Genomic DNA, 27,664 nt, shown 5'->3' with positions numbered 1-27,664 from the left:
ATCTTCCATAATTTCACTCTATACTCAATATTTAACAATCGTTAATATAAATCAAATCGAAAATTAAAATGCATCTTATAAAAATAATATATTTGAATATCCTAATGTGGTCCATACGAATTGCAAGGGAACTCAATTAGCTGTTGTAGCTAAGAATTCCTTGTACATAGCAGATAATCCATCAATATTTGCTGAAGGAAGAAAGGAAAGAAGATGAGGGTAAAGAATGGGAGGAAACAGAAGACGAAGGAGAGAGGAATCCTTAGAATTCTCACCCAGGAAATGTCATGGCATCCTTCAGACATAATCTTGTTTTTTTTAGTCGTCGACATTTATTGTTTATCTGAAATATTCTATGTCTTATCACAACCTTACCTACTGTACAGGCCTAACTCAGCCATCCTGGTTGCAAAATGCCCTGGTACATCTATTGAGCAGCTGTGATTGAGAGGCACTGACTTAAAGAATTTAGTCTGAAGAATGCTTGGGCTGTGAGTGTGTGTGTGTAATGCCACAGATTTTATAACCATTAGCCATGGCACAAGAAAAAAGAGGATTCCCTGGAAAACTTCCAATTATAATTTGAAATCTGCATTAATTATTTCAAGAGCAAAATGTAATTAATGAGGCAGTAACCTTGTACCAGGTCCAGGGAAAGGTGAGGAGACACAGTGCAAAATGGAACGCTTGTAAATATCACTCAGCTTGCATCTGGATGAGATTTTGAGAGGATATAATGGGATAGCGGGAAGAGCAAATCTTTATTCCAAATATTTTCTATTCCAATGACAAAGACCTGGAATGGGAAAAGAAACTGCTATCATGGCATTTCCAAGGTACTTTATAACATGAATTGTAAAAATGGAAAGTGAACATGTACCATGAGAGATTTACCAAGGGGACCTAACCTGGATTGTGATGCTGATGAGCCTCAAAAACAAGAAACACAGCTAGAGCACAGAAGCTGCTTTGAGATGGGCCTTCAATCAAAACGTGTACAGTGCACTGGGCTGGGTGTTGAGGAAATACATTTCCTATTATCTGAATGTGTATGCTTTATTGGCACTGTAATCATAGTACAATAAAGAACTAAAGCCAACTATAAAACACGTAATTAAGTGCTGAAGGTTTTCATTCAAGTGTGAGAAGGTGATTATGGCATTCACATTGGTCTTAGCTGAGAGGGGGTGTGTTGGGTATAGAAATGGATTACCTGAGTGTACACTCACCTCAAATATATCTTTCACTAGAACAAGACCAATAGATATTTTACTAGTTCCTGTAATGATTCCTCTTGAAAAGTCTCTTCCTAGTAAATCTATGAAAGTCAATCTTTAAATGATGTGTAGGTCATCATTATTTTTTTTTAAATGTGTAGGCATAAATTTCATGTTTTACTCTATTGTTAAATAATCACTGATTTACTAAATCTAGTGTATAAATGGTTTCTTCTATTTCTTAGCCTTGTAGAGACTTAATAGAAGTTCCTTCAAAACAGAGCTTATAATTTTGATGAATGCCACATGTTGTATTCTGATTTGTGAATGGGACTCTGATTTTTGGTGTCATAATGATCAGAGCTGGAAAAGGGCACATTGCCCCATGTCTCATCATTCATCAGTAATTGAGGTAGCTCACATATTTCCTATCAAAGTATTTTCCTACTGATTCCCTCACTACATGTACTGCTCATTTTCAGGAGACTTTGTAATAGTATTCATCCTTCTGCAAATTTCTTCTCTTTTCTTTGGAGACGGAGTCTCACTCTTGTCACCGAGCTGGAGTGCAGTGGCATGATCTCAGCTCACTGCAACCTCTGCCTCCCGGTTCAAGCGATTCTCCTGCCTCAGCCTCCCGAATAGCTGGAACTACAGGTGTGCTCCACCACATCCAGCTAATTTTTGTAATTTTAGTAGAGATGGAGTTTCACCATGTTGGCCAGGATGGGCTCGATCTCCTGACCTCATGATCCACCTGCCTTGGCCTCCAAAAGTGCTGGGATTATAGTGTGAGCCACCATGCCCAGCCTTCATTGTTTTGAATATATTAAAAAAAGTTTCTTTCTAACATAAAGTTGTCCAAGTTTTAATAACTGTAGAAATAGTAGTTGAGAACTTATATGTTCTTGTCATAAATGGGAAGATATCTATAAGAATACTCTTTAAAAATTCTAAAATATGTTGTCATCATCCTTTCCATTCTTTAGCAAATGATGTTTTTAAAAATATGTGGATTTCTAGACAATAAAACAAGCTATTTGTAGTCCAGAATTAGATTTCGCTAAAAGTGAACATCTTTATGTTATATAAGTGTTTAGTACTTAAATTGTCACAAAACTAAGTTTTCAAGTTTAAGTGCTAGGGTCTCACAGTGATGCAGTTGGTGGTAGGGCATTCCATGAGTGTTCTGTGGAAATTCTGTAAAGTGGGTGAGCTCCGAATTTTTCTTAGTTAAAAATAGCTTCTCACCTAAACATGAGATCACCAATACAGTGTCTATTGTGATCTGATGTTTTTATCCCTAAACATATTTCTGTTGTATAGATTGATCTTTCACCTTGGGAATATTACAAGGAATGTGCTCAGTTAACAAGGCATTTCAAAGACCTAAGAAAGAAAAATCAAATGTAGCCTTTAAAAAATGTAAAATAGAAGTACTAATCTATGCCTCGTTTCACAGTTATTACATGGGTAGATATTTCAGAAAATGACTCAGGGTGCTTTTTTGGGGAGGAAGATTATTATTAACCTGTACCAATATTGAAACGCAGGATGATTATCTCATTCTAAAATCTAAATGGCTACCTAAAATGGAAACATTTACTGATAGTTAAATCAAACATCTTAAGCTGGTAAGGTAATAACAACTATTTTGGCCTACTAACATGTCTTGGATGGGATATTAATAAACACTACATCTAAGACACAAAATTTAGAGCTCAACTATAAAACTATACAGAAAACTAGAACATCAGTCATGTTGTGTGTTAGTCCATTAGTCCATTCGACAAATGTCTGTTGGTCACCCGCTAGGTACCAGGTGGTGGGCACAGAGTGGAGACCTTCCTTAACAGAGCTTAGAGTCTATTGGGAATTACAGAATACAGAATCCTGGTGGTGAAATGCAATGAGTCTTATGGGAAGATGGAGCAGTATAAGAGAGGACGACTGTATGTCCTGCTTCGTCAGGACAGTCCCAATTTTTCCCAGCAACTGTATTCCTGGGAAAAATTATTAATAGTACCCTGTTTTACTTTAAAACATGTCTTGGTATGGTCCATATACTATAAAATCACCATTGTCTTTAGCCACGTGTAGTATTAGATTCTAGAATAATTCTGCTGGCAATATGCTGCTCTGAAGACTAGAGACAGATTTCTAAATTAATTGTGTGTGAGATTAGTGCTCTAATAGTTGTGCCTACTATTTACTCACTGGACTCTCAATGTAAAGATCATGAGACATTTGGCACTGAATTAACACAAGTGAAACTCTGAATTAGTCACATCTATTGAGATGAGTGTTATGGACTGAATGCTTGTGATCTCTTAAAATTCAAATGTTGAAGTCCCCAAATCCCCAATGTCACTGGATTTGAAGATAAATCACTTGAGAGGTAAATAAGGCTAAATTAGATTATAAGGGTGGGGCCCTGATCCAATAGGATCAGAATCCTTATAAGAAGAGACAAGAGAGAGCTAGTACTCCTTCTTGACTTCCCATGGCATGCAAGTACCAAAGAAAGGCCATGAGATCATATGTGCATACAGTGAGAAGGTGGACCTCTACAAACTGAGGGGCAAGCATGCACCAGACGCCAGCCTGCTTACTGGTACCTTGACCTCAGACTTTTATCCTCCAGACTGTGAGAAAATAAATGTTCTTTAAGCCGCCTAGTCTGTTATTTTGATCTGACAGCCCAAGCAGGCTAATAGACACTGTTTGGGAAAGGATCCTTTCCCAGCCTTGGGAAAGGATGGTTTGGAAAGGATGATTTGGGGACAATAATTTAACTTATGCATATGAAATTTTGGACATTTAACTCAGAGAGGGAAGATAATCAGATTTGGGATTTCAATTCCTTTGGAATTGAATATCTCTGGACTTTATGAAGTATATTAATCTTTGAACTTTCATTTCTCACTGGGAACTTAATAATGGAAGCCGACTTACAGTCAAATATGGAGAATATCTAGGCTATTGGGATTTTATTATTAGAACCACTCTTTTGTTTTATTTTAACATTTTCATTTACTCTGGTTACAGGATCCCTGATCAACTACATTGGACAATGTGTCAGGTCAAGGTTTGCGATGGGAAATAGAAGGAATTTATAGCCTTCAATGTAGAGTGGCCTGGAGACGAATAAAGAAATACACTATTGACTGTTGGCCCATTTCAGTATCTTTGGGTACAAAATTGACATCACTGGGCCAGGCACAGCGGCTCATGCCTGTAATCTCCGCACTTCGGGAGGCCAAGGTGGGAGAATCACCTGAGGTCAGGAGTTTGACATCAGCCTGACCAACATGGCAAAACCCCATCCCTACTAAAAATACAAAATTAGCTGGCATGGTGGTGCATGCCTATAATCGCAGAAACTTGGGAGGCTGAGGCAAGTGAATCACTTGAACCTGGGAAGCAGAGGCTGCAGTGAGACAAAATCCTGCCGCCACATTCCAGCCTAGGCAACAAAACCCGAAAAAGAAATTTACATTTCTTATCAGTGGTCCCAGAAGGTTACACAATGAAGCAGTGGTGTGCTCCTGAAGATGAGAGAAAGAATCTTCTTAAAGACTGAATATCTCCCCAGGAATATGGCCATGCCTATTATTATAAGCTTATCGGTTGAGACCAGTAGTTCCAGAAAATAAAACATGGCAGAATGCTAGACATTCTGGTCTGATGTTTCCTTACAGATGGAGGTAGAGTGACACACTGGGTCACTCTAACCTTTCCTACTTCCTAAAGGAAGGTGAAGTGATGGACTTACCTAATTGTTAATCTTGGGAAGAAAACACAGAGCATTCTCAGCTGCTTGTGAACAAACTGCCTATAAGGAAACATGTGTTTCTCTCTGCTTCTCCAAGCTCCAAGATTCAGAAATCTGATATTGCATTTTTAATAAAAACATTCAGAATTCTGGGACTGAACTTTTTAATGGACCTCACAATTGCATTAAAAGTACACTGCAACTGTCAAAATATTAAATTCAGGTTGCAAATAGATCTGTTTATTTTCCTGGAATAATCAACTTCATTTCATTTGTTTGGTATTGAATGTTTGCTCAGTAGAATTATATATTCATTTTAAATCATTTGGGCTGGTCAGCTTTGGATATTTTCTTCCGAGTTTGTTTGTTAGGCTGTTGTTAGGAATTTATTAAAGACTTTCTATTTTCATTTTCACCTTGTTTTAAGCAAAAATGCATAATCCTTCATTTGTAAATATCGCTTTTCTTATTGTTCTTTGAGCTGATTTTTCAAAGGCTGTGACTGATTCAGCCTCATTTCATCACCCAGCCGCCTTATGCCACGAATGATTCTGTGGGATGGCTGGTGAGAAGTATGGCACTGGCTGCTGCAGTCCAGGAAACTCTCCAAAATTAACTGGATTGTTTTTCAGGAATTAGACCAAAGGCAATCCAGGGAGTAAGGCCCATGGCTGAATTTTAGAAATCTCCAAGGCCTTCTTTTCACCTGATGTCACAGTGGGGTTCTGGCATGCCAGTGCAGTTGAGGGTGGATGCTAACGACAGCCAAGCCTCAGAAACAGCACGTCATTGTGTAAGAAGTAGAAAGAACAACTACTTTGGAACAGGACAAGTATCAGTACAAACCTCGCGTCCTGTGGTGGTTACAGGCACCCTTAGGGATGAGGTGTGAGACTTTGGACCCACCTCCTGGGAACTGCAGTTCTCTCAACTATAAAATAGAAATGCTGGCAATAATCAACTTCACGGGAGTGCTATGAGGGTTAAATGAGATAATACTTGTGAAGCGCTTAGTGCAGCACCCAGTGCCTAGTAAATAGTGACACATGTTAGTCGGAATAACATTAAATCAAAGCTAAGGCAATTATTAATTACATAGTAACAAGTGTGCACATAATGAGAGTAGCTACCCTAAAAGGTCATTGTAAGGGAAGGATAATGAGCATGCTGTGAAGTGTGAAGCTTGCCTCCCAGCAGGTACACAGCAGAGCCCCATGATGATGACTGTGTGTGCTGATGTGGACTCCTAAGTTACACTGACATTCTGATTTAGTAAACTGCTTATATGAAATGAGGAATGAAGAAATACATGATGAAGGAATGACTGGATGCTGTTATGGGGGATCACCACCTGGTAGAGTAGAAATTAGAATCTGAGCCAGATTACGAAACAAAACAGTAAAGTCACCTTTCATAATATCCCTTTATCTAAAACATTTTCCCCAACTATATTAGAAAGAAGATGAGTGGGACTAGACCAAGGTTGAGTTGCCCTTGAGTCAAAACCAGCCACTTCCAGTTTTTGCCAGTTTACTGGAAAACCACTTGACCCATTTGTTTAAACACTGTTGAGTGCTGCTTTCTGCTGGAGAGGCCCAGCTGAGCAGATGGATCAGAGACTTCATGGCCATAAAGTATACAATACTTACTATTTGGTCCTTTATACGAAAAGTGTGCAGATCCTTGAAGTAGAATATGGGGAAACTTAGGATCCATAAGGCTTTGAGCAGTATAACAAATTCTCAGTAAGAAACGTGCTAACTGGCTGGATGTGGTGGCTCATGCCTGTAATCCCAGGACTTTGGGAAACCAAGGCAGGTGGATCATAAGGTCAAGAGTTCGAGACCAGCCTGGCCAACATGGTGAAACCCCAACTCTACTAAAAATACAAAAAGAACAAAACAAAAGAAAACAAAAAACTAGTGAGGCCGTAGTGGCAGGCGCCTGTAATCACAGCTACTCGGGAGGCTGAGGCAGGAGAATTGCTTGAACCTGGGAAGGAGAGGTTGTAGTGAGCCAAGATCACACCACTGCACTCCAACCTGGGTGTCAGAGTGCAAAAAAAAAAAAGATATGTTTAAGCTAAAATGACTTCTGGAAGCTGTTAAGTTTCTCTGTCATCTTTTACATTTAATTGAAAAGTTAGAGGTCTTCTTTCCTCTCAGACTTCATTAAACCTTAAACAAGCAGCCAACACTCAAGAACAGTTTCAGCCAAAAGAAAATGGTTAGATTTGGCAAAATTACCTTGGAGAAAGTTTATCCTTTGCCAATTAAAGCTGTTAAGAGTATTTAATCTCTGCTGACCTTAATGAATTCACATTTTTCTAAAAGATGCATTGACAGTAGTTGGCATCTCCAACTTTTAACAAGGCAGACTTTTAAAAGACTTTAGCACAGGCTGTTTCTCTGGCGAGGGTCTACCTCATTGGATAGCCACTGTCTGGTAGTTTCAATCCAACAGACGAAAGTGTGTCCTCTTTCGTCCCTCTCTGCACACCCAATTTAACATCATGGCTGTGTCCTTTCACAGCGAGGCCTTTCAGCAACAACTGTGTCATTTAGGCAAGCTAAATGGTTCGGACTATTTCTGAGAGGGATTTCATCCAGTAACATCTAAAACACAGCTCATGGTCCCTCACCGTGCCAAGCATAATAGCCAACCCTCTGGTGCCTTTATTGACAAGTCCTTCTGTCTTTTCCAAGTAAGTTTTCCTCATTAAACTGTAAACTTCTCCATTTAGTTACCCTACTCTTCCCTGCCAACCATAAATAATCCCTTAAATGAACGACAGACGTGACCCATGCAAGCTTGCCACCCTGGGTCTGGAGTTAGACTCTGAAGGATGTTCCTTGTAAGCTGGGATGAAGATGGACAGGAGTGACACCTTGAGAGAGAGCCATAGGACCACATTCTGGCACAGCCCTTGAGGTTCACTGGAAAAAAAAATATGAATGAGAATGCCACAAGCATCCAGGGGGATGAAGGCAGCATCCAGAAAGGCAGCTGAGACCCTATAAAACGTCTCCTGTAGGAATTTTTCAAAGCTGTTTTGTTTTGTTTTGTTTCAGTGTGGCCTCCTATAACCCTTTCTCTCAAATCTATAGTTTTTTTTTTAAAAAAGCTTGGTTTTATATTATTCAACACGTCAAACTTACATGCACATATTGGGGAGAGACGAAAATAATAATTCATGTGTATCAGCATGGCTTTTCATGGCTTCCTATCACTTGTATGTTGTGCCTTTTAAAGGAAGGTAGTTTGTCTCAAATTGGTACTACCCATGGCTGCTTCCCATGGAACATGTCTGGGTTGGTTTGTAAGTGCTGTGACAAATAAAATACAGGGAGAGTGACGCTGTGCCAAGTCCAGGCCTAGCTTTTAAGGAGGCTGAAAGCTTCTTTCCATGTTCATGGAAACCTGGCCCAGTGGGTAAGAAGTCTGGGCCATTCTCCTAGAGAGAGAGCCACCTGGAGGAAGAGAGGCACCAGGCATAGGAGTGAAGTGAAGGTGCATCCCCCAGCCCAGCCAGGCCTCAGCTAACACCTACCTCTTCGGCCATATGGCTGCAACTGGAGAAGAGACCTCACGCAAGCATTGCCCCATTAATCCCAGTGAGCTCACAGCACTGGGAGAAAAAACCAATGGCTGTTTTATGCCACTAAGTTTTGGGATGATCTAATATACAATAACAGATAGCTCGTCCAGAAGTTGATGCATTTCCAACCCTTTGTGATGTGTTTTGCAGCACCTCCCTATGAGGAGGGCACCTCTCTACTCTATTGATGTTGGTCTTGGCCGAGTGACTGCTTTTAACCAAAGGGATACATGTCAGTGACACAGGCCATGCCTCAGTAGCCTCTCCCTATGACTCAGGAAGAGCATATCCTAGATCTGGGCTAGTTTTTAAACCTGAATCCCATTGAAAACCAAAGCAAGAATCACAACAACAACAACAAAGATTAGAGCTGGTTTGAGCTTAGGTCTGCTACTTCTAAGCCACACTCAAATGGAATGCAAGAAGAAAATAAACATTTGCTGTTGCAAGCCACTGATTTAGGATTATTTTGTGTGTTCTACAGAACATACTGGTGGAAGTTGGCTTTGATAGTGCCATCAGTAAAAGGTCTCATAAACTGAAGAATGAGACTGATGTTAGAGAACATCATTGAGATCTACTGAGGAGATCAGATATCTTTCCTTCAGTTGCATAAAGTTTGGGTCCAGAGGTAGGAGGGGTGACCAGTATCTTGCTGGAGGCCAGGCAAATGCCTCTTATGGTGTAAAGCAGAGATAAGCAAACTTTTCCTGTAAAGGGCCAGAGAGTAAATAATCTAGGCTTTGCATGCTAAGAGGCAAAACTGAGGATATTATATAGGTACTTATATAACCATTTAAATGTAACCATTTAAAAATGTAAAAGAATATTCTTAGCTCTCAGGCCACATGAAAGCAGATGGCAGGCCAGATTTGGCTCTTGGGCTGTCATTTTCTAACCTCTGGTCTAGTGGTTGAGATGAGCACACACATGGATATTTCCAGCATGATCTAATAGGCATGTGATAATTGTATTATACAATACATTTTGAACCTTAGAGACACCAACTTATCTGGGATTTTATAAAATGACTTCCAAAGGAGAAGACACCTGAGTGAACTCTGAAGAGCAATAAAGTAAACAAGGTGGAAAAGATAATGGGGTTTACATGATTGATGCCTCAAAGTCTTAGAAACCACATGGTATGTTCAGGCAAGCCATATTTCCTTCCATCAACACAACAAGTATCAAGAAACATAAACTTAGTTCCAAAACTTCTGAACACAACGTGTAGAGCTTTTCTGCCTATTGACACCAAATAAACACACAAACATGGCTGTTTTAGTTTGGGTGGACTGCTGTAACAACATACTACAGGTTGAGCAGCTTAAACAACAGAAATCTGTTTCCTACTATTCTGGAGGCTGAGAAGGCTGAAGTCAAGGTGTCAGCCACATTCTTATACCCTCATTCAACCTTAATTACCTTCTTAGAGGTTCCACATCCAACTAAAGTCACATATGCATTTAGAGGAGGACACATAAGTCCACAGCGGTAGGCAATCCAATATGTACCATAATTTGCACATAATAATTTTCCTGCTGCTTGTTTTCTTGTTCCTCATGTCTCCAAACTTGTGAAGTCTCTTGCCTTTGGAGACAGGGTCCTTAAGTCTTTATCGTCCCACTCTGAAGCCGTATTATACAAGGAATATACAGAAAACAAATACTGACAAGCATATTTTTCTACATTAAATCTAAATAGTATCCTCTCAACTAAAGCAATGCTCCAGTTTCAATGAGAAAGACTCAGAATGATGGACAGTTATTAAAGCCAAGATACCATGATGCAAATTTACAACCTCATATCCATTTACAAATTCCAAGAAATGTTCATTATTCACATTTATTGTCATGTCAGATTTCAGAAACAACAAATCCTGCTCAAATCAGTGGTTGCTTACTTCCCAACTGCAAAACCGGATATTTTTATTTTGTTCAAGATTTTTGTGGTAATCATATTTCTTGCATAATTAATGAAGTCATTTGTTTTGACAGATTTTTACTCTCTGACAGTTAAGACAAGGTGATGTAAATAGAAAATAAATATTTTGAATAGCAATAATACATTCTGTTACCTGAAATTTTGGTAACCAAACAACCAACCAAAAATTTCTACTAAATTACACCTCTAGGCTTTGTTTTATATAATGATGTTTCTACTGCCTGAGGGCATTTCAAGGACTTGATGAGCTTTTTGAATACTCAAGAAATACTAAAGTATGCTATTTCTTGATGTAACAGTATGTTGATTGTATCTTACTTAAATTCTTCAGTTTCTATAGAAATCGATAATCTATGAATCAATATTTTTGTAATATTATTTCAGAATGACATCCTAAATGTAAGAGAGATATGTGAAAATTTCCTCTAAAACAAATTCATAATTCTGTTTCCACTGATATGCCATTACAGATAAAGATAAGAAAAAGAAATCACATGTCATTTTAAATAAGGGAATGCTGAAAGAAATGCAAAGAATTACCTAAAAGTATCATTTCCCAACCTCACTATTCTTTTTTACACGCTATACTTTTTCAAAGTATGCCTATGGTCTCTGTTATGCAGAAATACTACTTTAAAATGACAACCACTTAATTTCCAATGCCAAGTTCATTTTGAAAACATTTGTTAAACACCTAAAATGCATAAGCATTGTGGTTGAATATGATATGATTCTTGATCAGAAGAAGTTATAGTCTATTGCATACATGTAAAAATTATACTTAATTTTTAACATGTATTAATTGCATTTACTAATTTAGCGAAAAAGTAATCCTAATACAGTGTACATAAAACTGACTTGGAAATATACAAAAGCAAAGGTAAAAATAATTTTCTAATTTTATGATATATATATCACACACACACTTTTCACTCTCTTCTGGGGATATAGAGCAATTTGGATAACTGATTGCTAGAATAATGGTTAGAAATAGTCACATAGCATTATTTCTGAGGCCTTTGTTCTGTTCCATCTGATCTCTGACAAGGCTGACAAAAACAAGCAATGGGGAAAGGATTCCCTATTTAATAAATGGTGTTGGGAAAGCTGGCTAGCCATATGCAGAAAGCTGAAACTGGATCCCTTCCTTACACCTGATACAAAAATTAACTCCAGATGGAGTAAAGATTTAAACATAAGACCTAATAACATAAAAACTCTAGAAGAAAACCTAGGCAATATCATTTAGGACATAGGCATGGGCAAAGACTTCATGACTAAAACACAAAAAGCAATGGCAACAAAAAAGCCAAAATAGACAAATGGGATCTAATTAAACTTAAGAGCTTCTGCACAGCAAAAGAAACTATCATTAGAGTGAACCAGTAACCAACAGAATGGGAAAACAAAAATTTGCAATCTACCCATCTGACAAAGGGCTAATATCCAGAATCTACAAAGAACTTAAACAAATTTACATGAAAAAAACAACCCCATCAAAAAGTGGATGAAGGATATGAACAGAAACTTTTTGAAATAAGATATTTATGCAGCCAACAAACACACTGGGGCCTGTTGGGGGGCAGGGGGCTAGGGGAGGGATAGCATTAGGAGAAATACCTAATGTAGATGACAGGGTGATGTATGCAGCAAACCACCATGGCACGTGTATAACAAACCTGCATGTTCTGCACATGTACCCCAAAATTTAAAGTATAATAAAAAGAAGAAGAAACGAAATAGTCACATAGCTACCAAAGGTTACATTAGACAACCACTGAGGGACCCTGTAATGTAGAGAATCTTTGATATCATGGATTTAAGGAACTCTAACAAAATGAAGAAACAGAAAAAAAAAATACACTAAATGCACTTTTCTGTTATTCGCTGAGTAAGTCCCATTTCGCATCCCGCACAGGTGCACTTCATTTTGTTGTGCTTTGCTTTACTATGCTTTGCAGCGTTTGCACTTTTCACAAATTGAAGGTTGGTCGCAACCTGACATTGAGCAAGTTTAATAAGCATTGTTTTCCCAACATGTTTATCTTTCACTTCTCTGTTTTGCATTTGGGTAATCCTTGCAATATTTAAATCCTTTTCATTAATATTAATCTGTTATGGTGGCCTGTGACCAGTGATCATTTCTGTTACTATTATAACTGTTTTGGGGTACCATGAACCACACCGATATAAGAAAACAAACTTAATCAATAAGTGTCCTGTGTGTTCTCATTGTTCCACCTCCCAGCCGTACCCCACCTCTCTCTCCCTCTTCTTGGACCTCCTTATTCACTGAGACACAGCATTAAAATTAAGCCAATTAGTAAAAGTGCAATGGTCAGGAAGCATTTACATAAAAGGAAGAGTTGCATATCTCTCACTTTCAATCAAAAGCTAGATATGATTAAGCTTAGTAGAGAAAGCAAGTCAAAAGCTAAGACAGGCCAAAAGCTAGATCTCTTGCAGTTAGCTAAGTCATGAATGCAAAAGAAATGTTATTGAAGGAAACAAAAAGTGCTATTCTTGTGGGCACATGAATAATAAGGCAAATAGCCTTATTGCTGATATAGAGAAAGTTTGAGTGGTCTGGATAGAAGATAAGACCAGCCGCAATATTCCCTTAAGCCACAGCCTAATCCAGAGAAAGGCCCTAACTCTTCAGTTTGATGAAGGCTTAAATTTTATGAAAACTAACCTTATGAAGGTTAATTTTTAAACATAAATGTGAGATTTCTTCAATTTTATGAAGGCTGAGAGAGGTGCGGAAATTGCAGGAAAAATGCTGGAAGCTAACAGAGGTTGATTCATGAGGTTTAAGGAAGCTGTCTTCACAACACGAAGGGGTGAGGAGAAACAGCAAATGCTGATGTAAAGCTGCAGCAAGTTACCCAGAACAGCTAGATAAAATAACTGAAAAGGTGGCTACAGCAAACAACAGATTTTAAATATAGATGAAATACCCGTCACTGGACGAAGATGCCATCTAGGAATTTCAAAGCTAGAAAGAGGACAATGCCTGCCTTCAAAGTTTCAAAGTCCAGTTGACTCTTTTGTTAGGGGTTAATACAGCTGGCATTTTTAAGTTGAAGCCAATTATCATTTGTAATTCCAAAAACCCTAATGTCTTCAAGAATTATGCTGTCTACTCTCCCCATGCTACATAAATGGAACAACAAAGCCTGGATTACAGTACATCCATTTCATTTTTTTAATTTTACTTTAAGTTCTGAGATACATGTGCAGAACGTGCAGGTTTGTCACATAGGTACACATGTGCCATGGTGGTTTGCTGCACCTATCATCCCATCAGCTAGGTTTTATGCCCAGCAAGCATTAGGTATTTGTCTTAATGCTCTCCCTCCTCTTACCCCCCACTCCCTGACAGGCCCCAGTGTGTGATATTCTGCTCCCTGTGTCCAAGTGATCTCATTGTTCAACTCCCACTTATGAGTGAGAACATGTGGTGTTTGGTTTTCTGTTCCTCTGTTAGTTTGCTGAGAATTATGGTTTCCAGCTTCATTCACGTAACTGTAAAGGACCTGAACTCATTCTTTTTTATGGCTGCGTAATATTCCATGGTGTATATGTGCCACAATTTTTTTTATCCAGTCTATTATTGATGGGCATTTGGGTTGGCTCCAAGTCTTTGCTATTGTAAATAGTGCTGCAATAAACATACAGGTGAATGTGTCTTTAGAGTAGAATGGTTTACAATCCTTTGAGTATATGCCTGGTAATGGGATTGCTGAGTCAAATGGTATTTCTGGTTCTAGATACTTGAGGGATTGTCATACTGTCTTCCACAATGGTTGAACTAATTTATACTCCCACCAACAGTGTAAATGCATTCCTATTTCTTCAAATACTCACCAGTACCTGTTGTTTCCTGACTTTTTAATGATGACCATTTTAACTGGTTTGAGATGGTATCTCATTGTGGTTTTGACTCAAGATGGACTAAAGACTTGAACGTAAAACCTAAAACCATAAAAACTCTAGAAGAAAACCTAGGCAATACAATTCAGGACATAGGCATAGGCAAGGATTTCATGACTAAAACACCAAAAGCAATTGCAACAAAAGCCAAAATTGACAAAAGGGATCTAATTAAACTAAAGAGTTTCTGCACAGCAAAAGTAACTACCATCACTGTGAACAGGCAACCTACAGAATGCGATAGCATTTTTGCAATCTATCCACTTGATAAAGGTCTAATATTCACAATCTACAAAGAACTGTAATGCCTCAAGGCCTGCCACCCTCTGAGGCCACTGCTACTAGCAGATCACTTCCTGAGACCTCAGCCCTAGGACTGACACTCTTCATTCTATTTCATGTTGAATCATCTCTAGAGCTACAAACCCAGTCCCCACTCCCTGTTGATTCTGATTCAGAAAGTCTGGGGTAAATTTGGGGAAAGGTTTAAACTTACACAAGAACAGATTTTAAACTAGAACCAAAGACCACCTACACTTAGGAAGGTGGGAGGGCTGACCTTTAGTACACAAACTGTAAAATGTAAGAAATATCAGCTCTCGACAGGCTCAGCATCTCTGAGGACTATGAAGGGATTTTCACTGAAGGACCAGAAAGAGACGGGTCAAGAGCTGTCCTTACCAAAAACCCTCAACAGTCAGTGGTAGCTACCCTGACTCCAGTCCAAAACAAGTGTTTTATCCAGCTTTTACTTATTTCTATGTAAGCTCAATTTTGTACTTATTCCTTATAAATTAAGAGACAATATGTTTATTATCTCATTTATGAGCACCTTTTAAATTTTAAACACAAAATCTTGTCCATCTGAAATACATATTCTACAATTTAAATAAATCCATCCCCATGTGGTTCTTTCTGCTTATCTTCTAAGATAGTCTATCACCCCTTTAAAATGGAAGACTCAAGCTGAACTCATATGTTGTTTATTTTGTGACTTTATAAAATTCACCAAAATGCACAGTAAGTAAATGCGGCTTCTTTCTTCTGGGAAAACAAATGTTACAAAAATTAAACACAGCACTTTAGTCATCGTTTAAATATTATTCCCTTTGTTCTGAATTAAATATGTCAAATGTAGTGATTTAAGTTGTTGGCTTGCTTATTTGTTTTTGTCTCACAGCTTCCTCAAAATAGTGGCTCACATTGAACTAGTCAACAAAAGTCTTAAAATCTCTTTTTTTGGATGAATGGTTTATCAAATAGACTTTTTCATACTCTACTTATACAGTTAATTTTTAAACATAAATGTGAGATTTCACACTTGCAATACTTATATTAGTTTATATCGGTATTATTTTAAGATCTCATTTTATTTTATATAGAATTACCAAATGTCTTCTGATTTCCTTTTTGCCCACCCCTGTTTTATTTTTTGCATGCTTAGAAACAGTCTCATTATTTTCAACAGGATGACAATATCTTTCAAGTATCTTTGAAAGCCATCTCTGATCCCAAATTACCTCCTTACTATGCTCTGTATCACTTTGTAATATTCCAACCCTTTGTAACATACCAACACTTTGTAATATCCCAAGCACTGAATGGCTATAGTTGGTATATGCATTACCTGTCTAAACTGGGATGTTCATCAAGCTAGAGTATACAGCACAACAACGTACCTCAACTAAAGATGTGGCCTGGAACAATACATAGTAGCATATCTCTGTAAATTAAGATAATTTCCAACAACTAATCTATTTAAAATGGATTCATTAGTGAGGATTATCATTTACTTAAAATCAGAGTAGTTTCTGATCAAATAAAATGCATACGAACAAATATATAACCTGCAGGGATGATGTTGCTTTTGGGTGAGTTTAGGTCCTTCTTGCAAATGGATGGGATAAAGTTACCATGGGGGAAGGGCTAATACAGACTCGAAGATGAGGCCACATGACTAGAGTTTATCCAAATAATTCATGCCCTGTCTGGTACACAGTGTGTTTTTCACCTGAATGTACTGAAAACAGAGGTCAAAAATCTTCTGTTCTAAAGGGCAGATAACAAATATTTTACGAATATTTTATACCATGGCACATTGTCTATCTCCACTGCAGTGCAAAAGTGGTTACAGACAAAATGAAAAGAAATGATTGTGGCCATGTTCCAATAAAGCTTTATTTACAAAAACATGTGGTAGACTGGATTTGGCCTATGAGTATCGTTTGTCAACCACTGATCTAAATAATATTTTGTTCATCTATAAATGGGGAAATAATCACTTATATACATTCTCCTTTTAAATAATAAATAGTAAATATCATATGCAATCATTTTATAAAACTTTAATCCGAGGAAAGCCACGCTTTGAAAGGAGCATGAGAATGGTTTCCAAGGTACTGTTTTCAGTACAATTTAATTATTTTTTATGTAAGCTTTTTCAGTGTATTTCATTGTTTCCCAGAGTATTTTGCTTATTGGAGATAGAAAAACATAAACAACAAAAGCAATGGCAAAAAATAAGACAGAAGACCCTTGCTACAATAGTGTCAGTGTCAGTACCCTGCATTCAACAGCAGCTAGAACGACAATTTTAAGAGCAGAAGAATTTACCTTGAAAGGAAATCCGAGAAGGAAAGGCGAACAGGGTATCCATATCGGAAGATCTTCACCATCTCCAGGACCCCAATATACTGTAGCTGAGCAGACACGTAAAAATTATCAAAAGTATCTGGCAGCTTTGAGTTATTGGGCCTGATGCAATGAATGAAGTGTGGAGTGCACTTCTGAAGTTTTCCAACAATATCCGTTAGTGATTTCTAAGGAGAGAAGTAAAACCCAACTGATTCTCCAAAGGAGACACTAGCTAAAATTAAAAAGCAGCTTTTAAATACAAAGTCTTCACATCTTTAAATCTTATTATGCATTCACTCTGTGTGCACGTGTGCGTTTACTTTTTTTCTGAAGATAACTAAATTGTCAAAAATGGAAAATAAAAGTCTATGTGAACCCTCTTTAGTTGCTATAAACATACATTAAGTTTTTGAAATCGGAAAACTTTACTAACCCTGAGTTGTGATGCTATGGTGACTGGGTCTCCTCGTTCCAATCTTTGAAGTAATGTAGAAGTTCCTTTCTTTTTTAATAACTGTAATAAAAAGAAAGAAAAGGAGGGAGGGAGGAATGAGAGAGGGAAGGAGGGAAGGGGAGGGAAACAGGAATAAAGAAAGAGAAAAAAGGAAGAAGGGAGAAAAGAGAAAGGAAGAAGAAAGAATGAAGAAAAGAAAACGTGAACAAATTTATTTTATTAAATTTTAGTTCATAAGAACAAAAAATAAAGTCTCACACCCATGTACATTCATTAATAGGCAAATGTGAATTTAAAACATATTTATAAAAATCGCTACCAAGTGACTTTAGTAATGGTGTACAAGTTGAGGAAATGGGCAACTACTGGTAAAATAATACCTGTTACTGCCAAATTTTCAAGTGCAGAGCTGCTGTGTAAATCAGATCACCATCCTGCACCCATTTTAATGTGAAAATAAACATAGATCCCGATTCGCCTGCTGGTACAATAAACCCACTACCATATCCTGCTTATGCTACTAACTTTTCTTATTTACCAGCAGATGTAGTTTACTCTGAGGCAAAAGAATGCTATTTTATGTTACCAAGATTTGATGTTTCAGTTACCATTGGTTTGTTCCCTTATATTTAACTACCCTCAGGAATTGAATGAATGGATAGGTCTGATGCTTCCTTACCATGCTTTTCTTCCCTTTCCTCCACTTCTTCTTTTTTTTTAACTACTAAAAGATGTTACTAAATTGTCTGTCTGTGAAAAATGGTAATAGACTGTATTTTTTCCAAATAACTAAATATGTCCAGCCCTGAAGATAAAAAAAATATGTAACAAAGATTAAATGATAATGGAGATATAAAATCAATGAAAATAAGGCCAAAAGAAATAAAGGGTTAAAAGGAACCTCAGCCACTAACCTACTATTTCACAAAATTACATATTAGACTAGTGCACTTATTGATCTAAAATTGTTTCTCTTAAAAAAAGTTACAGATACAAGAAGGGAATCCAAGAAAACGTTCTTGTGGATCTAGAGCATTTGCTATTATGACAATAGCTCATTTACTTCTGTGAAGATGAACTGTCAAGCTGAAGTGATTCACTGTAACTGACAGGGGAATGTAAAATGAAGTGATTGGGCCAAGATCAACCCATTTTCTACAAACACCATGCAATGTGTCATGCTCAGTTAAAGAGTAGGGACAACCCTATTTTCCTGGCCACAGGGATGGTTGTGCATGGATGAAGCAGCTTGAAGGGAAGAAATAAGGGAAGTGAGAAAGAGAACATTTAAGGAATAATCATAATAAATAGCTCTCTGTCCCTTGAAACTGAACACTCCAGTTCCCTCTCTGGGTTGGTGGAACTACTGTGAATTGTCTCCCTTCTGCAGTCCTTTAGGGAAAGCTTAATGGCATCTAGGCCTCGTAATGTTTAATAATTGAGGTTAGAGGTGTGTGCTGGTTTCTTGCTCTTGGTTTTTAGGATGATTGAGGAAAGAAGGTCCAGAAGGTTCAGCGAGATCCCCAGGGATAGTGATCTTTCTTGTAAAGATAACCTTACGTCTTTTCAATGTAAAAAATGCCCTTTTCTATGTGGCAGAGACTACTTCCCAAGATCATTTAGTTCTAAACAACATCAAAGGATCTTCCATTCTAGAATCCAGTGGCTGAAGACACACACACACATTCACGTACTCACTCACACTCATATTAACACACATTTTGGCGACTCTTCTAAAACAGAGTTGAGTTTAATTATGCTTTTATTTAATGGGTAAGCTAAAATGTATTCCAGAAGCTGCAACAATTGCATTTCTAAAATCGATTGTCCCGAACACCTTCCCAATTATATCCCTCATCTTTCAAAGTTTTGGTAGACATAAGCAAAACACTCTGGAATACCATCTGGCATTGGATTCTTAAGAAACCTAAAACACTCCATACAAGTTTCCTATCAGTTTGAAACAACTCTTCACTGAGTTTTTGGTTATCTTTTTCCACATAGAATCTTGAGATTGTACATACATACATACATTTAAAAATTAGTATAAAACAATAAAATTAAAAATCTACAAATATGCAGTAAAAACATCCTATCATATAAACAATTCCCTATGTCTGTAAGAGAAACAACAATTTATTATTTAGAGATCTAAATTACCTGAAGTGGTTAATATCAACAGAATAAGATAGCTAAGTTTATTTCCTCTTAGCCTACAGTATCTGAAGTTAACTTCTACTCTTCAACAAACGCAGTTGGAGATGAAACATGACTGGGATGTTGCACAGACAACCAATAAAAGGACTCAGACTACACTTGCTATCGAATGGTCCCTATCCTGCATCTTCCTCTATTCTTCCTTCATTCTGATGGTTATACATCAGATAGGCAGTCTTTTCCTGAATACATTCTATTAGAATATCAATTTATTTCCCTTGGTATTTCAAATTGTGCTTAAAAAAAAAAAAAAAAGCAAATGTACTTATCAAAATTAAAACTAACCCGACAATAATCACAAAAAGTCCTACCTTACTAAGTTCTAGATAATTCTTGTTTTCTCCGGTAATTGAAGAAGCTGTCATTTTCTTACTGAGCAGGGCAGACTTATGTCCTCGGAATTTCAAGGAAGGATAGGAGGACACGAGGGATCCTGTTTGTGACAACTTCGACTGGAACAAATGTTTGATCACGACATTTTCACTAGCTAGGAAATAAATCAATGAATATCATAAGAGGCACTAAAATTATTACTTAAGCGTTAAACTTAGTCCTCATACAAGAACTTTAGCCACTGATACATTCTGGGTACAAGATTTCATTGGTGCAGCAGACTGAGGCATCTACCTTTTCCTGTATCCTTTTATTTCCTCCACTATTTGATATCATTGACAAATTCTGACCTTCACTACCTTAACCAGGAGTCCTGATCCCACTTGTCCCTTGCTCTCTAAATGAGCAGTGTTTCTATCCTAGTTTTCGGAACCAATCTTACCAGCTCAGACTTAAGGCCTTTTGTTCACTCACCAAATCATGAAGACATATGGTCTCTATCAGAAACGCCCCATTCCAGGGAAATAACTACCCAGGAAAACGTTTTCCCAGGACCTAACTCACCTCTCTTAGAACTGCCTGTAAGTACCTGTGAGAGGACCTGCCTTGCTTGGTTGCACCAGTCGCTAGGTTAAAGAAGGGAAAAGAAGTCATTTATTTAAAAAACAAAAACACAGTTAAGCTGAAAAGGGAAAAGCAGAATGATGTATTTTCATGTTTAAGTTATAAAAATCAAATAATTCTGAGTCCATATTCCTTTCTTGACACCTCAGAGAGAAACTGGAACTCAGATGAGTGCATTTTGAGTTTCAAATTTAAAAATCACAGGGAAAACAATGTGTGTGGTGGTTAAGGATCGGAAGGAATGCTTCTTGGGTTACTTATATCTGTATGTAGGCAGTTTTTATGCCTAAGTGTCATTTTCTATAAAATAATGATGACAGTACCTACTTTGAGAATCACTGTGAAATTAAAATGTGAAATAATGAACATAGATCACTAGGATTGCACGTAGCCAGTCAGACAGTGGGCAACCTTTTGTGGCAAAACAGTTTGGTTTCTACCTTTTCCACACTCCAATTATTTTGCCTGCCTAGGTGCAAAATACAGGTCACATAATATATATCTGTAATACTTTCCATTTAAAAAAAAAATCCTACATCAGGTAATAAACGAACAGAGAAGCAGGAAGAACTGTCAGGAAAGGGAGATACAATTATGCAATGCAAAAGGGGCCCTGTGATGTTGGGATAAGAGCAGAGATCGCAAGAGAAATTCCTGATTCTTAATACAGAGTTACCTATATGTTATCTATGTACCTATATGTTATCTACACCTACATCTTAAATGTTCCAGTTCCGGAAGGGCCTAAAAGCAATCATACACCAGTAGCAATGAGCTCACCCAGCCCCCAGAGCTTGGAGTTTCTGAATACCATTCTTTTCTAAGATAAATCAAGGCTTCTTGAGCAAATGTCTGATTCTAGATTTGAGGCAAGATGAATGATTCTGGAACATTTTTGGAAGGCCAGAAAGTAAGGAAGTGTTTAAAAAAAAAAAAAAGTCATAAGGATATGTCAAAAAGAAATAGGAACTAGCCTGAAGGGGTTCTTACTGATAAAGTCTGAAACAATTTTAGCATCAATATAGTGATAGTAATCAATCATTATTTCTTGAATAACATAAGAATCCATGAGTGTACATTAACAAATTAATCAATAGATAAAGACATGAGAATTATCATAGTAGACTGCCACTGTTTATGGAAAGATGGCATAAGACAATAAAAATTTTGTAATAGGGCCGGGCGTGGTGGCTCAGGCCTGTAATCCCAGCACTTTGGGAGGCCGAGGCGGGTGGATCACGAGGTCAAGATATCGAGACCATCCTGGCCAACATGGTGAAACCCCGCCTCTACTAAAAATACAAAAAATTAGCTGGGCATGGTGGCGCGTGCCTGTAATCCCAGCTACTCGGGAGGCTGAGGCAGGAGAACTGCCTGAACCCAGGAGGCGGAGGTTGCGGTGAGCCGCGATCGGCCCAAAGAACACAAACCTGGAAAAAAAGAGGGAAATTCCATCCCAAAAAAAAAAAAAAAAATTCTGTAATCATGAGAAATAATTGATTTTGGCAAGAACCATAAATGTATGTAAAACTGGTAAAAGTTTGATGAGGAACAGAATATTTACATAATCTCAGAGTATCTTCTCATAAATTACTCATTAATAACAAAAAGAAAACAGCAGCTTTATGTTAGAAAAAGCTGAAGAACACCACCTTATCACAGTGCTCATGGTTAACCTGTGTGAAACCATGACTGCGTCTGAATGAGATGTGCTGAGAAGGACACCCAGTCCCCCTTGGGATTCCTGCCAAAAAATTCATAACCTGCTTCTAATATAAAGAAACAGCAAATAAACTCAAACAGAGTGATTTCTACAAATTCAGTGGCATTTTTTTTTTACAGTTAATATCATGAAAGAGAGAATAGCTGAAGAATTTTCTCAGATTTAAAAACTAAAGCAAAATGACAACTAAATGGAATCGATGATCCTGAATTAGTGGGAAATGACCATAAAAAACTACTATTAGTGGGACAATTGGTGAAACTTTATATGAACTCTGGATTAGATATGAGTAGTATATCACTGTTAAATATTCCGAAAATTTACTGAAATTATGTAAGATAATATCCCTTCTCTTAGGTTGGGCACCAAAGTATTTAGACAAGAAGAGGTAAGCGACTTACTTTCAAATGACAGAAAGTAAACACACACACACACACACACACACACACACGTACATACACATGGGACAAAGGAAGGAAAGAGGACAAGAGCAAAAGACAGAAGGAGATAGAAAGAAAGATGGTGAAAGAGTAAAAGAAAGGTGATGAAAAAAAATGAATCTGGTAAGAGGTTACCTGGGAGAAATTTGTAATAATTTTTTCAGTTTAAGTTTCAAATCACTTCAAAATAAAAAGTTAAATGATAAATATATAGTAATACAGCCAATTTAAAGAAATAATTAAATAATTACTATTTATATGTATAGCACATCTATGTATAAATGAACCTACAGATAAATAATGCAACATTTTATTCTTATAACTGAGAAAACACTTCTAATAAAGCTGAAAAGATTACAGAGAAGGTAGGTGATACAAAAGATATTTTTAAAAAGAAAAAAAGATTTTAAAAACTCACAACATGAGACATAAATATGGTCCAAAATACGTAACTGATCCCATTTTGTATTTTCTCTGCATCATATGGTCAGGTTGCATGAAGATGTAGTAAGACCCATGTCCTCCTACCAACACGGGGAGCTGGCACCATGCATCGGGACCCTGACGGGAGAGCCCTTACCACAGCTGAGCACACTGCAGGAGACAGCAAGTTCCTCCAGGACTTGAAAGAGAATTCTGCTATCCATTTGCCTCTTAAAACCTAGCAAGGCAACTCCAGTGAAGAGGCATATTTCTGTCATTGGGATTGCAAGGAGTCACTGACCATAAACCATTTTCTTCACATCAGTCTATATACACACTGAGAGGGGAAGTGTCCCTCCCTGGGATCTACAATCATTGAACAGATCTTTCTACCTAAAGTGGGATAAGCTAACTTATAAGGAAGTGTACAGAGGCACACAGCAAAAAAAAAAGACTAAGTAATTATTGACGTTAAGTGACAGTAAATCCTAAATTTTCCTAAATCCTACAATTTCCTATTCTTGTGAGCAGAGTTAACAGTCTGGATCTTGGCATATTTTATTTTATTGCTCTTTCTGAGTGAAGTAGACTTTACTTCTAATCTCAGACACAAATGCATGTATTTGTTGAATGTCACCATGAGCTGTCTCTAAGCTCCCTGGCTGCACCTGGTTAGCGGTCTCAGAGACACAGCTCTGCTTGTGTAGATTCTACAACAGACCTCACCATCCTCCTCAACCGGCAGCTTTTTGACGCTATGAAAATTGAATTAGATATTAAAGCAAAGTACCTACAAATAAAAATTATTATTTATGAACTGCACTTGCTTTTAATAACTATGTACGAGCATCAAAACATTTCACAGATTCATAAAACATGAGAGCAACCAAGAAACCTTTAGCTTTTATGACAGAGTAAGTGAGCAATCACGGCTTTTGAGTCACACATGGCCCACTGTCTGTTTGTGTAAATAAAATTTTATCAGAACACAGTCATATCCATTTGTACTGTGTACAGCTGTTTTTCACCTTATAACAGCAGAGGTGAGTAACTGCAACAAGGAGCTATAGGGCACATGGTTTAAATTATTTATTCTCTGGCCCTTTACAAAAAAAAATCTGACGCCTCTTGTATAAATACAAAAGGGTATACTGTAAATTCTGTCCTTTTGCTCAGAAGCACCTGCCTCCTAAAGAATTTTAAAATAAATAAGTAAATGAATAAATAGATAGATAGATAGATAGATAGGGTGCAGTGGCTCACGCCTGTAATCCCAGCACGTTGGGAGGCTGAGACAGGTGGATCCGGAGGTCAAGAGATCAAGACCATCCTGGCCAACATGGTGAAACCCCGTCTCTACTAAAAATACAAAAATTAGCGAGGCATGGTGGTGGCGGGTGCCTGTAGTCCCAGCTACTCAGAAGGCTGAGGCAGGAGAATTGCTTGGACATGGGAGGCAGAGGTTGCAGTGAGCTGAGATCGCACTACTGCACTCCAGCCTGGTGACAGAGTGAGACTCCATCTCAAAAGAAGAAAAAAAAAAAAAACAGACTCAAAAAAACAGACTCAATTTTTTTTTCCTGGAACATGTTTTGTGTACAAATGCACACAAAAGAATGATTTTAAGATATAGGGGCTCTATTAAGATAAGCAGAATTGCAATATCATTAGCCATCATATTTTCATTCTCTCTATATATTTCCTATCACCATGAAATCCAAAAGTAAAAAACCATTGTGCAAACTTTTAAATACATGCTACATATTAGACCTTCATAAAAGAGAAGTGCATTATATATAAAAGTGCAAATAATAGCAAACTAAAGAAAATATTTTCCAGTGATAATAAATAAGACTAATTCTTTTTGTCTTCATAATATTATTCCATGTTTTATTCGTTAGTTTTAGCTAAGAGAACTCACAATAAACATACGTTCTGAGGGGCAAGCAGAATAACTGTCAGGGAAAAACAATGTATGACAGCTGTGCTGCTATAATTTGAGGCAAATATGTTTCTCAAACCAGAAGTGATATGGATTTCTTATTTTCAAGGATGGAGCATTCAACCGATTCATGAAAAGCTATCCTGTGCTTCTTTTAAAGATGAATGACTATTTCACTTATAGCAACTTAAAGCACAAAAGATGATATGTTTTAATTAAGTAAAAAGGTTAGTAGAAAAATGTGAATCACTGCAGAACTGCTCTTAAGTAAATAATTACGAGAGGAGACAGAACTTTGTATATTATATATATATATATATATATATATATATATATGGATGGATATATATTTAATTATCACATATATACATTTTGAATGCAGTCTTATACAGTACAGAATTATAGTAGATATTGCATATAAAGTATTTATGCTCACTAAGTAGAAGGGTCCTATAAATTCAAACTTACATGTATATACATGTATATACTCATTTTACTCCTCCTTCTTAGTGAGCATTAATATTTGATAACTGAAAATACAGAAGAATAAAATACCATCCTTAGTTGTGCTCCAGAGTCATGTTAAGTAATGAAATTCACCCTACTGTGGCCTAAATAACGTTGGAAGCCATACTCATCTTCATTAGTCTTCACAGAAAAGCTTTTCTATATTCAACCCACTAAAGCAGTAAAGGTGTTTTACATTTTTATCTGCTAAAAGCTTAGTTAAATTATGGTTTCCACTGGAATCCAAATTACACTGTAGCCAACATATAGTGCAGCAAGACCCATTTCTTAGTATTTTGGGCATTAGAATGTGAAAGGTATTTCAATTATGTGTCATCTGGCAACATATTTTATAGGAAAATATTCAGAGATAAATAATGAATACATGGCATTTTAACCAGCGTAGGGCAGGAAAAGAAAAATCAACTTACTTTTCATTACAAATAGAAGATTCTGTGAAAGGGAATCTTTATTTTTTTCAATTGCCCCAACAACATCATACATTACCTGGAATAAAAGAAAGCAGCATAATTACTAACGATTAAACATGACCATGAAAATAAATTCCTTTAAAGGATAACTTGACCCAGCTGAAGTTTTAAATTATTCAAAAAAGAAGTGTCTTCAGGTCTTAGAGTTCATGTTACATGCAAGTTCAAAGCTATAATCTGTCTGTTCTCATTCTGTACATTAAACAAGGGAATCCTCTTCTGTTCTATTTTGTGAAGGTCTCCTTTGATTTCCAAGTTTAAGAGCAAATAGTGAAGGCTCACATTCATGTAGTCTCCTTTTTTCTTAAAGACTCTAACTTGCTCAGAAAACTCACTAAGCTAAGTAAACATACTTGCGAAACTTTGGGAATGAAGTGTGATTTCAATTTGAGAAATTTAAGAGTCTCCTAATTTAAAAAGTTCTGCTTGAATATTTGAAGAATTAGTAATCTGAAGTCTTTACAATGAAGAACGCATAGGAAACAATTAATTCCAGATTCCTAAAGGAGATTTTTTTTCACCATAGATGACTTAGGAATCAATTTGAAGAATGTAACAATATAATTTTATTAGTGTACTGGCAGGAGCTGAGAGATTTGGTCTTTGGTGACTGAAATAGTTTGTTGTCTTTCACTTGATCTTAGCCAAAAGGCCAAGAAGTGATAGTGTGTTGTCTTTCTTAGTGTCAACCAAGTATGAAATCTTAGCAGTCACTGGAAGCTCATCAGCCACACATTTTTTAAAAGTCTTAACCAGTTTCAACAGCTGCTTTGAAGATACACCTTTGAAGATGCACCATGGCCAGTGCATCAGTCTATACTCTGTCCTGAGTGAACCCAGAGTGGATAAGGGAGACACAAAACCAATGAAGTCTCATTACTCCTGAGCAAGAGTGAGTAACAGCCAAGAAGTGGAGTGAGCATCAGCCATGAGGGAGGGCGAGCGTCAGCCATGAGGGAGGGCAAGCGTCAGCCATGAGGGAGGGTGAGCGTCAGCCATGAGGGAGGGCGAGTGTCAGCCATGAGGGAGGGTGAGTGTCAGTCATGAGGGAGGGTGAGTGTCAGTCATGAGGGAGGGTGAGTGTCAGCCATGAGGGAGGGTGAGCGTCGGCCATGAGGGAGGGTGAGCGTCGGCCATGAGGGAGGGTGAGCGTCGGCCATGAGAAAGGGTGAGCGTCGGCCATGAGGGAGGATAGGTATCAGCCATGAGGGAGGGTAAGCATCAGCCATGAGGGAGGGTGAGCATCAGCCATGAGGGAGGTGAGCGTCAGGCATGAGGGAGGGTGAGCATCAGCCATGAGGGAAGGTGAGCGTCAGCCATGAGGGAGGATGAGCATCAGCCATGAGGGAGGGTGAGCATCAGCCATGAGGTAGGATAGGTATCAGCCATGAGGGAGGGTGAGCATC

The 27,664-nt window shown here is 37.6% G+C and overlaps 1 protein-coding gene across 2 annotated transcripts in view; it reads right to left on the bottom strand.

The window, feature by feature from the left end:
- Nucleotides 1-27,664, bottom strand: part of MYO16 (myosin XVI) — a 603,751-nt gene that overhangs the window by 139,371 nt on the left and 436,716 nt on the right. For both annotated transcript variants that reach the window (XM_037729044.1, XM_017501745.2), the window contains exons 24-27: nt 26,199-26,274; nt 20,087-20,262; nt 17,538-17,618; nt 17,084-17,289 (exon numbers count right to left, since the gene is read on the bottom strand). In XM_037729044.1, the coding sequence (XP_037584972.1) occupies nt 17,084-17,289; nt 17,538-17,618; nt 20,087-20,262; nt 26,199-26,274 (539 nt within the window). The remainder of the gene's footprint in view (nt 1-17,083; nt 17,290-17,537; nt 17,619-20,086; nt 20,263-26,198; nt 26,275-27,664) is intronic.

Source organism: Cebus imitator, unplaced genomic scaffold, assembly GCF_001604975.1.
Source record: "Cebus imitator isolate Cc_AM_T3 unplaced genomic scaffold, Cebus_imitator-1.0 Scaffold14, whole genome shotgun sequence".
NCBI lineage: Eukaryota > Metazoa > Chordata > Mammalia > Primates > Cebidae > Cebus > Cebus imitator.
This window is presented reverse-complemented; position numbering and strand designations above follow the sequence as displayed.